General features: G+C 47.4%; 1 protein-coding gene across 1 annotated transcript in view; it reads left to right on the forward strand.

The window, feature by feature from the left end:
* The window catches only part of TEP1 (telomerase associated protein 1), a 54264-nt gene that overhangs the window by 5395 nt on the left and 36785 nt on the right, over positions 1-12084 (forward strand). The window contains exons 5-15 of the mRNA XM_080978140.1: positions 836-970; positions 2359-2520; positions 2640-2795; positions 3478-3564; positions 3795-3925; positions 4920-5077; positions 5733-5842; positions 6311-6401; positions 7784-7961; positions 8980-9199; positions 10698-10844. Coding sequence (XP_080834266.1) covers positions 836-970; positions 2359-2520; positions 2640-2795; positions 3478-3564; positions 3795-3925; positions 4920-5077; positions 5733-5842; positions 6311-6401; positions 7784-7961; positions 8980-9199; positions 10698-10844 — 1575 coding nt within the window. The remainder of the gene's footprint in view (positions 1-835; positions 971-2358; positions 2521-2639; positions 2796-3477; positions 3565-3794; positions 3926-4919; positions 5078-5732; positions 5843-6310; positions 6402-7783; positions 7962-8979; positions 9200-10697; positions 10845-12084) is intronic.

Below are 12084 nucleotides of genomic sequence, written 5' to 3' on the forward strand. Positions count from 1 at the left end.
TAGGCTAAACATGTACATGTGTGTGTGTGTGAATGAATGAATGAATGAATGTGAAAGTGTGAGAGAGAGAGACAGAAGGTGTTATGCTGACCCTGGAGAGATGGAGACATGTTTTGTTCTGTGTTGGAGCCAAAACTGAGCTTGAAACTTCCTTGGAAACGTAACGGGAAAGAAAGATCTGCTGGGATGTTAATGCTGTGTTGATCCCCTCCATCCTATGCTCGGGTTGTGTTGATAAAACCAAAATATCCCAAAGACACTGCAGTTTCCATTGACCTTGTATGGTAGGTGAAACGGCAAACAAGCAGGTGTACATTAGGAGAAATTCGCACTGAAATGTATATGAACTTTCTTGAGGGTTTTTTCTTAACTTGTAAACTGATGTTGGGAGCCGAGCTTGGAGAAACAAGAGAAACTGAAATGGACAAATTGGCTTGTTCCTAGTTAGGAACACAGTGGTTCTGGTTTGTTGTTTTTGGATGGGCACTGGAAAATAGTGCACACAATACAACATGGGCCATGCAGCTGAGTGTTCCTAGATATAGAGGCGAAGATTTGCTGTTAGTATTAGGTTTCCGTTTCAACTACTGAGTTGATAGGGGCTTCTTGTAATGGGCAAACTGGAACCAGCACCCACCCACCAAGCCCAAGGCAGTCACCTGCCCCTAAATCTAAGTGAATCCAGAGCTTCCAGCTTTTCATCCAGTTACAGTGGTGGATTCTTAGAAGCTTAAGAGTGGTTGGTGTCCACTGGACTAGAACCTTGTAATTTGAAAGAAACTCTCACGAGAGGCTTTCAAAGGCTTTCTCCTCTAACCCCTTCCCCCTTTTTTAGTTGATGTTGTTGAGCCTGGCCTGCTGTTCGCTGGTGGAAGGGCCAAAGTTTGGAAATCCTCCTGGTGAGCTTCAGCAGGCATTGATGGAAGTGTGTGAGAGCCTAGCAGAGCATGATCCTGAATTCATTCTCAAGGTACGAGGGGGCAGTTAACTGGGAGCCTGGATTTCTGGGGGTTGCACCCAAAATGTCACAAGGGGGTGTGTGTGAGAGGCACTGCGGTGCAATCATTGGACCAGAAAGAAACGCTTGCCTGTTCTCGATGTGTGTTTAATATTTACCTAGATTGTTTTCATGAATGCCATTGAATTCCCCAAGTGCTGATGGCACTCTTGTTGCAAAATGTCATTATAATATTTTTTTCTCTTAAAAAAAACCTGAGGATATTGTCAATTATATAGAGGACTGGCCATTAGTTTGTTGGCGGTAATGTGACTGAGTGCCAATTGTTGAGAATCGCAAGTGGGAGAATTTCTTCCAATAAAGTACCTAAATTATTGCATAAGGATAAATGTGAATTAAAATGCAGAAGAACGTGGCTCTTTTTATCTGTAAGCTAATCTCTTTTGTGTCCTTTTAATGTTGACTTTTTATTTTATTTTTTGTTTTTATGTCCCGTACAGTCCCCCTAGGCTCAGAGTGGCATGCAGCAGTTTTTCTAAATGTCGTTAGGCCACATCTATGCCTCACATTTAAAGCACCACCTCACCACTGTAAACAGCAGTGGCTTCCCCCAAGGAATCTTGAGAACTCTGGTTTGTTAAGTGTGCTGAAAGTTGATTGGAAACTTCTCTTGCCTTCGCAGAGCTACAATTCGCAGAGCAGTTAAACAATCTTTTCCCCCAGGGAACTCTGGGAGTGTTAAAAGAAATTTTGCAGAGTTCATTTCATTTCTCTAGAGCTCTTCCTTGGAGGGAGGTAGATCTTCTTTCCTAGGCTCTGGGATGCTGTTCCTTTCCAGAAGCTGCCATTGTCCTTGGCAAATTATCTGGTTGTAACAAATTAAAATAGACTGGTTCTGAAACTGTCTCCAGGTGGGAGGTGGGAACTGGTACTTGAAAGATCTTGAGCTGCAGAAGGAATGTGGAAATTAAAGGACAGCAAAAAAAGAATCCTCATATCGAATTGTGTCATTTTTGCTTTTGTTCCTTCTATTGTGTGATCACAGAGGGCTAGAAACTTGCATCTCCAAAAGCATGGAATCTGTGCTAAGAGCATTATCTGCGTTGGAGCTTTCAGTGCTAACCTGGAATTGCTGGGTGCAGTTGCTAGCCCAACAAAAATGATGGTGTTCTATGTCAGGTTTGGCACAGTAGTTGTGCCGTTGTCCTTCTTGTGACAGAATCCGAGAGGTGTGACAAACACATGATACGAATGAGGTCCACCTTTCTAGGAAAATGTCCAGACCAGCTGCCTCATCTTTGTGTAGTGGTGTCCTCATACTCACTTCAACATCTCTAGAAACCTCTCTGGGTTCTCCTTGATATACTTTTCTGTGCACCTTCTCTCTCCCTCAATGACAGGTTGCCCTGTACACTCGCCAGGAACTGAATATCCGCAGTACGGCCAATTTTCTCCTGGCGCTGTCTGCTCGCCTTTTGCCCTGCCGCCCACATCTGCGACGGTATTTCTGCCACACTGTGCAGCTTCCCTCTGACTGGAAGGAGGTGGCCAAACTCTATCAGGTAAGGAGAGAATGACCGCACAAAATCCTTTAGCAGGGAGTTCCACTGGTAATCCAGGATGCAGCACTGTTTCTCGTCCTGGTGATCACATGGTGCTATTATTTTTCTCTTGCATGCAGAGCTTAGCAGGGGAAGGAAAAGCTCTGGCTCCAATGCCTTGCTGCCTTCGTGCTGCAATGGCTGATAAGTTCCGGCAGTTTGACATGTACCAGTTGGCCAAATACAATAACCGCAAGAGCCAGGGGAAGAGAAGCCGTTGGCCGAAACCCAGGAAGGTGGGTGCTTTGATTTCAGAGTTCCTGATCATCTTTGTACTTTCTGATATAGGCTAAACATGAGCTGACTTGCTGTGATACCACGGAGTGTTCAGAAACATTCTAATGGCTTGGAGGAAGGTTTCTGCAGCAGGGAATATGCTTAGTGTGAGGGAAGCGAGCTGCAATTTTGATGGTTGGGTGGGGACAGAGCCTGCATCACTGGGCTTGGATGAGTTGGGAGGTTTTGAGCCTGGGGCCAGGAAGTGGCTATAGGGCTAAATGTGTTTTTTGCTTTTTTTGTTTGGAAAGAACTAATCTATAGCTACTCCTGTGTAAGATGCAGGAATCGCTCGTTGAAAAAATCTTCATGTGGAATGTGACAAACTCTTGTGCTGGAAAAATGTACAGAAATGTCTTGTTCCCTTGTATCTAACCCTGTACCCCTTCCTTCCTTCCTTCCTTCCTTCCTTCCTTCCTTCCTTCCTTCCTTCCTTCTTTTGGTGGAGGCGCCAATCGGGTATTTATCTTCTGCTTTGTGAGCTTTGAGCGCCAGAAACTGTAAAATGCAGACACCAGGCTTATAGAAGCTTATCCATATTGGGGCATATCTGTAGTACCAGGAGTATTTGTGATGTGTAGTTGGCCCAGGGACCCTGCACTGTTTGTTTGTGGCTAATGCTTGTTCATTTTGTTTCCTCAGCAAGAGCCAAGAGCTTCTAACTGGGAAGAGCATTGGCCTGGTCGGAACACATTTTTTGCAACAAAAGCCAGATTGCTCCAGAGGAAGGTAAGACATACCTGGGGGAGCAGAGGAAAGTGTTGTCCTGGGTACCACATTCCCTTCCTAACACTAAAGTCTCTAATTGTGTATAGCTCAGGGCTAGGAAACTTTGAAGTGTTGTGTCGAGGTCTCCTGTCTTCAAGGAAAGGGCTCTGGGAGCCCCTTTCAAAACTTCTCTGAAGACGCAAAGTGGCTTTTGAGATTTCTTAGTCCTCTTGTCAATTGCTTCCCACCAGTTTGAAGAGGAGTTGAAAAAGGAAAAGGTGTGTCCAGTGGCCACCAAGGACCTCTTCTCCCTAAAGGCTTTGATCCAGCGCCTTCACATCTCTGAGCCGGCCCAGCTTGTAATGAGTGTCCTGGGACGCAGGTGAGGCTTCCTGGGTAGCATTGAATCCCCCCTCCTCCTGGCCAATGGTAGCCTTTCGGTTTCTGAAGTGTGAGCAGGTAAGGCCTATGTATTCTCTACTCTGACTGGCAGTGGCTCTTGGAAGCTTTCGGGCAGGAGTTTCTTTCTACCTGATTTAAACGGCCTCGGCTCAGTATACCTGAAGGAGCGTCTCCACCTCCATCATTCTGCCTGGACACTGAGGTCCAGTGCTGAGGGCCTTTTGGCGGTTCCCTTGCTGTGAGAAGTCAAGTTACAGGAACCAGGCAGAGGGCCTTCTCGGTAGTGGCACCCGCCCTGCGGAACGCCCTCCCACCAGATGTCAAAGAGAAAAACAACTACCAGACTTTTAGAATACATCTGAAGGCAGCCCTGTTTAGGGAAGCTTTTAATGTTTAATAGGTTATCGTATTTTAGTGTTCTGTTGGAAGCTGCCCAGAGTGGCTGGGAAACCCAGCCAGATGGGCGGGGTATAAATAATAAATTACTATTATTATTATTACTTCATCTAGAGATGCCAGGGATTGAACCTGTGGACCTTCCGAATGTTAAAAGGGATGCTCTGCCATTTAACTCACTCCTTCCGAAGGAAGCATGTGGCTTGGACTGAACAGCAGGTTCCGAGGATAGGGCTTTTATAGGACCTGGTGGGCAGGGATTGGCCCTCGGAGGGGGTCAGCTGACGGAATGCTTCAGCTGGTTGTTGAACTGCATCCTAGATGGCGCTCTTGAGCCCCAGAGCTGTGTCAGGCTTGCAGTGGAAGCAGAGGCATGCATGACAAATAAATAAACCTTGATTTGACAAACCCACCTACCCTGTTAAATTTCACGGTTGAGCTAATCATTTTGCAAGAATTCCAGCAATCAGCATGTATTAAGTGATCTGCATGGGCCATGATTCACCAGTGAGCTTCAAATCAGCCTTCAGCCATCCCACCTTCGCCCTAAATCTCCTCCTCTTGCTTGAACTCTCCAGGTACCCCTCGGATTTAAGTGCCTTCTCTCGAAGTCGCCTCCCTGGGCCCTGGGACTCCAGCCTCGCTGGCACTCGTATGAGGCTGCCGAAGCCTCAAACCTGGGAGCGGGACCTCAGCCAATTGGGGAACAAGGCCAAGGCCTGGGAAGAGCTGATTGGTAGGTGTGAGAGAGAAGTTGAGTTTTGTTGTGGTTGTTTCCCCATCTGCTGAAAAGTGGTGCCCCAATATCCCAGTTCACACCTGCGGCAAGTGAAGGAAACAGTTATTTTGTTCGCTGACATACGTTTTTGTGGGAGAAGCGGGACTCGGTTCAGTTGGGTCTGCTGAGGAGACCAGCTCCATCCGGCTTCCCCCAGACCCTCAGTTGCTTCTGTTCCAGCCGGTCATGATACAGAAATACTATTTAACTTTCAAGAATCAGCAGCTGTTTTCTCCCCCCCCCCTTGTCTGCTTCCCCTCCCTTTTGCTCATTCTTATATGCTGTTCTGGGAACCATTTTGGTTGAACAGTGAGGTACAAATGCTCTAAATAAGTATGTTGCATTTCTCCTTACCACCAGACCGCTAGGATTCTGCCTGTAGAAGGAGCATGCCTTCCGCGATGTGAAAACTTTGGCCTGGTTTCAAAATTGGGGAACCCTCCAAATCTCGAACGTTAACTAGGCTCTAGGTTGCAGAAAATCCCTAGCTTCAGCAGGAGGGGGAGGGGATTGCTTCATGCAGGCCTCAAAATTATTCTCGTGTTGGTGCAGAGTTCTGACTTTGGCCCAAAGTTTGAGTCCCTCCCAAGCTTCTGTTGTTGGCCTTTTGCAGATGCAGACAAGCTGCCTTTCATGGCCATGCTGCGGAATCTGCGTAACATCTTGCGGACCGGGGTCAGCGATCGACACCACATGCGACTGTTGAAGCGCCTGGAGGACAAGGTGAGGCCCTCGTACAGATTTTATTTTTTAACAGCAGCTTAGGAAGGTGCTCAGGGGATTTGTCTTTCTAACCTGGGATTATGGGGTTAAACTCTCCAGGTTCTTTCCTAGAGAAAGGTCACTTGCTACCTGAATCTCAAGCTTCTCATCCCTTTTCTGCCACGTTTCTAGGCATAGGTATGTGCTTTAGAGCTCCGTGTCTGAGCGCTGTTTTGGTTTTTTTGCCTTGGCACTTTGACCATTCTTGTGTTGCAACAAGAGTATGGCTTCCATTTGCACCTATGGAAGAAATGTTGAAGTATATTTTTTTTGGGGGGGGGGGACTATTGGCACAACAGCGAAATCTGCCCCTGATGGACAGCCATAATTTTCAGTACTTCGGTTGTAATAGCAACTTTAATGCGCAGTGCATTGATTTAACCCCCGTTACCCTTGCTTCTCCTGTTGACGTTTTTCTGCCCCTCCCAGGAATCCGTCATTCGCAGCAGGCAGCTCCCTTTCCGGTTCCTTTCAGCCTTCAAGGTCCTGAAAGATCTGGAAAATGAACTCAGAGAGGCGGGTAAGGCCTGCATACCACCCAAGTTGCACTAGAGGGCATTTTTGAAAGGCACCAGTGAGAATTGGTTAGAAAACAGGGGTGAGGATCCTTGGGCCTGGAACTACATGTGGCCCTCCAGGCCTCTCTGTATGGCCCTCAGGGACTCTCTCCAGGCCACACCCACCAGCAGCTCTGTCCCACACTCGCCTTGAGTGCATTTGCCTGACTGGAATGTGACCTTAGGCTATGCTGGTACCTCTTGCCTTGCCCAGGAGTGTATGTGTTTGTGTGTGTAAACCTGACTTCTGCATTGCTGTCATGTAGCCTACAGTACAAAAGTAATGGTCCTTTCCATTGCTCCTCCCACTTCTGCCTCTGCCACCAGGGGCCACTGGCATGTAGGCCCTGTAACAGGGCAGTCCAGCTTTGCATACCAAGCTGTCCACAACAGTACTTTGGCACGGAACCCATGGCCTACACAATGCCTTGTTGCACTTGTGGGGTGGGTGGGAGAAAGCGAGCCCAAAAGCCAGCTATTGTGCTGGCTTCCCAGAGCTGGATAAGTGAGGCACCGGACTCTGCTAGGACCCTGTCAGAGCCCTCACGCCTCCTTCCCAAAGCCTAGCGGCTTGCTTACCTAGCTTCGGGAAGGCAGTGCAAGGGTTGGGTGTGTGTGAAATGTTGCTGAGGGCCGCCAATGAAGTACTCAGGGCAGCATGTGGCCCTTGGGCTGTGTATTGGACTGTCCCTCAGCCTGAATAAGGCTTCCCCAATGGACTGCAAGAAGATCAAACCTCTCCATTCTGAAGGAAATCAGCCCTGAGTGCTCACTGGAAGGACAGATCGTGAAGCTGAGGCTCCAATACTTTGGCCACCTCATGAGAAGAGAAGACTCCCTGGAAAAGACCCTGATGTTGGGAAAGATGGAGGGCACAAGGAGAAGGGGACGACAGAGGATGAGATGGTTGGACAGTGTTCTCGAAGCTACCAGCATGAGTTTGACCAAACTGCGGGAGGCAGTGGCGTGCTCTGGTCCATGGGGTCACGAAGAGTCGGACACGACTAAACGACTAAACAACAACACCCTAGATATGAAATGCATTCTATCACTGCTGGCCTCAGGTGTCAGTGATCTGACTGCGGCACAAGGAAAATAGCAGAGAGGGAAGGTTGATGGTGAGGGGGACTTCTATGAAAGTGAGAACAGCAGAAGGGATTGATGAAGGAGTTTGGCTGAGTGACTTTCAAGGCACCTGTGTGGGGTGGGTGAGTTAGTATGACAGCAAGGGCAGCTAGGTTTTCTGTAGGTTGTACAAATTTGCAGCAGCCTTTGAAGGGAGTGGGTGGGCTGGAAGTTGCTGGCTGGGATAAACACCTTACCAGCCCCCTCTCTTTCCCTACAGAGACCCCCTTCCCTAGCAACAAAGACATCATCCTCAAGATCATACAGCGACATGGGCTGAACATCTCCTATGGGAGGTCATCGCTATCTTGGACACGGCGAAGCCTGCGTGGGTGTCTGGAGATCCCCGTTATCTTCAGTATGGTGAAGCGCGAGAAGAGGAAACTCCTGAAGGCCAGGTAGCGATGGGGCTGGCTGTGTGGTGAGAAGTGAGAGGCGGACTGTTCACGTCAGAAGTGCAGGGAAGTAAGAGGGGAAGTACGTGCTTCCACAAGGAGGCGAAAAGTCACTCTTGCCCTGCATCCTGTTCGGCCAACAGCAGCCAATCAAATGCTTCTGAGATGCTTGGAGGCGGGGCCTTCTGTCTCCAGCCTCTTTGACCCAGAGATGCATTGCAATGGAATATGGGAGTTTCATTTTTAGCTAGGAACAGGATTAGACAAATCCTGGAGGGGGATAATGCTATGTTAGTCCCTTCACTGTTGGAGGAAGTATACCTCTGGATAGCAGTTGCTGGGAATTACAGGAGGGGAGAGTGGTTTTGTGTGTGGGTGGCACAGTGGTCTAAACCACTGAGCTTCTTGGGCTTGCTGATCGGAAGGTCGGCGGTTCAAATCCCCGTGATGGGGTGAGCTCCCATTGCTCTGTCCCAGCTCCTGCCAACCTAGCAGTTCGAAAGCACACCAGTGCAAGTAGATAAATAGGTACTGCTGCGGCAGGAAGGTAAACAGCATTTCTGTGCCCTCTGGTTTCCGTCATGGTGTTCTGTTGTGCCAGAAGCGGTTTAGTCATGCTGGCCACATGACCTGGAAAGCTGTCTGTGGACAAACGTCGGCTCCCTTGGCCTGAAAGTGAGATGAGCGCCGCAACACCATAGTCGCCTTTGACTGGACTTAACCATCCAGTGGGCATCTGGTCAGCCACAGTGAGAACAGGATGCTGGAATAGATGTGGATGTGAGGTCTGATATAGCGGGGTACTTGGAGTGAAGAGCACTGTGGCATAGCTATTGTCTTTTTTTTTGTTAATAGACACATTCAAGGTTGTTTATATAGTTCACTTACTTGTTTAAATAGAAGAAACACTACATCTCACTTTGCTGCAAAACACTACAGGGGAAGCTTCCATCACTGCAGCGGTGGCTCAGGTGTTGACTGGCATGTGTGTGTTCATTTGTTTATCTGTCTTCCTTTACAGGGAGATTCGCTGCAGCCATGCTCTCCTGCAATGCTACCAGGAGGCTCTGGAGAAAGCAATCCACATTGCCGTTCGGCACAATCTGCCCCCCATCCCTGGCCGCACCCTCATCCTGATAAGAAACTCAGACATGTCTCAGCCCTACGTGAAGGCCCAGGGTCTCTGCTGTCCCAGCACCAATGGGCAGGATGACATTGGACGGGCCTCCCTCCCCCTTACGGTTTGTTCATCTTAAAAGCAACCTTTCTGTTTTCCCTTTCCTGTTGACTTGTTCCATAATAGGAGCTGCATTAGGGCAACTGGGACACTTCCTTCCTAACCTTGCTTGGCCCCCACCTGCCTATTTCCTTTCTTAAAACCAGCCCAGAGGGTGTCCCTGGCTGCCATCTTCCTCCTGAGTTCTCTGTATTGCCCTCGTAGAACTCAGGAGGGGAGGGAAAACCTTTAACTAGTTGATTCTGCTTGTCATTGGCTTCGGATCCACTGATTATTATTAATTCATTTGTATGCTGCTTTCATACCAAATGGCTTCTAAAGCGGTTTACAAATGTAAAATCAATCCTACAACCCATACCTGATTCAAATGCATAATACCAATTCATCAGAGCATTAAAACATCTATAGTTTAAAATGTGTAAATGAACTAGTTTAAAAGCATGACAAATTGGGTAAAACAATAAGAAATCCTAAGTTCGGGCAACTGCTTGGCTGAACGGGTGTCCCTTCAGGAGCCTGCGGGATGCCAATACTGATGAGGCTTCTCGTACTTCAGCTTCTTTCCCTATTAATATGACAACAGCCCTGCCCTGCCAACCCTCCCCCCCCCCCCCCGTACTACCAGCTTTCCAGCAAAATGTACCAGTTGTTTTCAGGAACTTTATGTTTGATTAATTTAATCTTCAACTATTTATTATTTGTTTTAGTATTTGTACGCCCTCTGTTTGACTTAAAAATAATTGCGGGTGGTGGCTTATAACCTAATTTTTAAAACAGTTGTAAACCTCAGTTGTTACATTTTTTTTTTGTTGTTAAACGATAAAAGAAAATAATAATTAAAAAATGAAACACCCGCTGTACAGGAAAAGGTAATGTTGGTTGATGAGTAATAAAATTCTCTGGTCAGTGAAAGAGAATTTTCAGGCCAAAAAACTTCTTATTTTTCACACAACACCAGCTCAGAGGCCAGTTTCTGCAGCAAGATGGTTCCTGCCATTCCCTTAATTTTAAAACCTGTGTCTGGAAGCTGCAAGATTATAACATGTAAAACGGCCTCCTGAAATTTCTTCCTGGCAAATCCACTGGCGATTTGAGCTTGCCTCTGGCAGATATAATTATATCTAGGATAATTGAGGGTTGCTTCCAGACTGCAGCTGCTTTTAGGTGGGATTCAGTCACGTGCCAATACCAGCAATTAAAGTAGATTTGGAGTGTTGCAGACATGCTTCGCTCCCCTCCCCCCACCCCAAAATCCTTGTGTGACAAGGGAAGTGTGGAATAAGTGCTTCTTAGTTGTTTGACACGACGTCGTCTAAACTCCCCAGAAGCAAATAAGTTTGGATGCTCAGTGAACAGATCACCTGGAAGCGGCTTGGCTTTTTCCACACTAGAGCCAAACGAATATTGGGCATGTCAAGGCGACTGCTTCTCCAGCCATAAGGGAGGCCTTCAAAGCTTTGCATATATATTTTTAAAGGAAAGACTTACTGTCTCTCCTCCAGAAGCTGGACGTGGCCATGCTGTTGGGTTCCATGGTGCATTTTGCGTCGGAGGAAGCCCAGATTCTCTTCAGCTACGAAGGACAAGAATTCAGGCCTGCTGCCATGACGGGCTCTGTGCTGACGGATGTGCAAGCTCTGCGAGATTTGGTAAGACCTGGAATTGGGGTCTGTGGGGGGTTCGTTTTCCTGGTCCAAGGGTGTGGCTTCCCAAGGCAGGCTTAATCCTCTTCCTTCCCCCAGGTCCTGAATCATAACAGATGAGGAAGATAGGAAACTGAGTCAGCCCATTGATCTACCTGCTGATTGGCAGATAAAAGTTCATAAAGGGTCCTCTCTTACCCCTTCTGGGGGAGCCCAGGGTGGAACCTGGGACCTTCTGTATGCCAAGCATGTGTTCTGCCACTGAGCGGCAACTGCCTCATGCTAAATAGAATTAAGCAAATCATAATATGGGAGAGAATCGGTCACATCTCCCTACCCCTTTCTGTACTTACCTGGCATTTTCAGTTTCTTAAGGGGATGTTCTTTATGAACTTCGCATCCCAGATCACAAGGGATAAATTTAAAATGGAGCTGAGTTGTGAAGTGTTCCATTTTTTTTTAAAAAGGAGGGATGACAAACCATAGGCCCCTGTTACAGCCTCCCTTTTTTGTTTTGTTTCCCCACCCCCGGGCAAAATGCCACCACTTAGCATAGCACCTGAACAACATTTAAAAAAGAAAAAATAGATGCAAATTAGCTGAGAAAGAGGACTGTCTCTCTCCGTGTGTGTGTGTGTGTGTGTGTGTGTGTGTGTGTGCATGCACCTGGGCTTTTATTTTTTGTTCTGGACACGACTGCTTTCGTGCCGCGTGTGGAAGGTTGGCCAAGGGTGACCCTCTGACCCAACCAAAAGTTTAGTCAACTTCCCTCTCTCCCCCCCTCTCTCCCCACCTTTCTTCTCCCCCTACTTTGTACCGTATACAGCATCTTAAGCATTACAGCATTATTCAATATCTCACATTGAATGTAACTGATCTGTAGAAGCTCTTATGACCTGAAAATAAAGACAATGCACATACTTTTTAATAAAACTATTTTTTCAACAACAAAAAACATGCACAGGAGCCCTCAAAAAACACTCCGTCTGTGCTGGTTTTGCAATGTATGTTTTTATTGCCCCCCCCATTATACAACATCATGGGAGTTTGTGCTTGCAGTATTTCCTGTGTGTGAGTCTTTTTCAGTTGGGTTTCCCTTTTCTCACAAGGAAGGCTTGCCTGCTGCTTCTAGGTGCAACAGGCCTTGCCTCAGGAACCCAAGAAGCAACTCTTAACACTGAGCCCCAGACCATTGTTCCATCTAGCTTAGGTTGTCCACAGTAGTGACTGGCAACAGCTCTCCAGG

Source organism: Podarcis pityusensis, assembly GCF_964106645.2.
Source record: "Podarcis pityusensis genome assembly, chromosome: 13".
Classification (NCBI taxonomy): Eukaryota; Metazoa; Chordata; class Lepidosauria; order Squamata; family Lacertidae; genus Podarcis; species Podarcis pityusensis.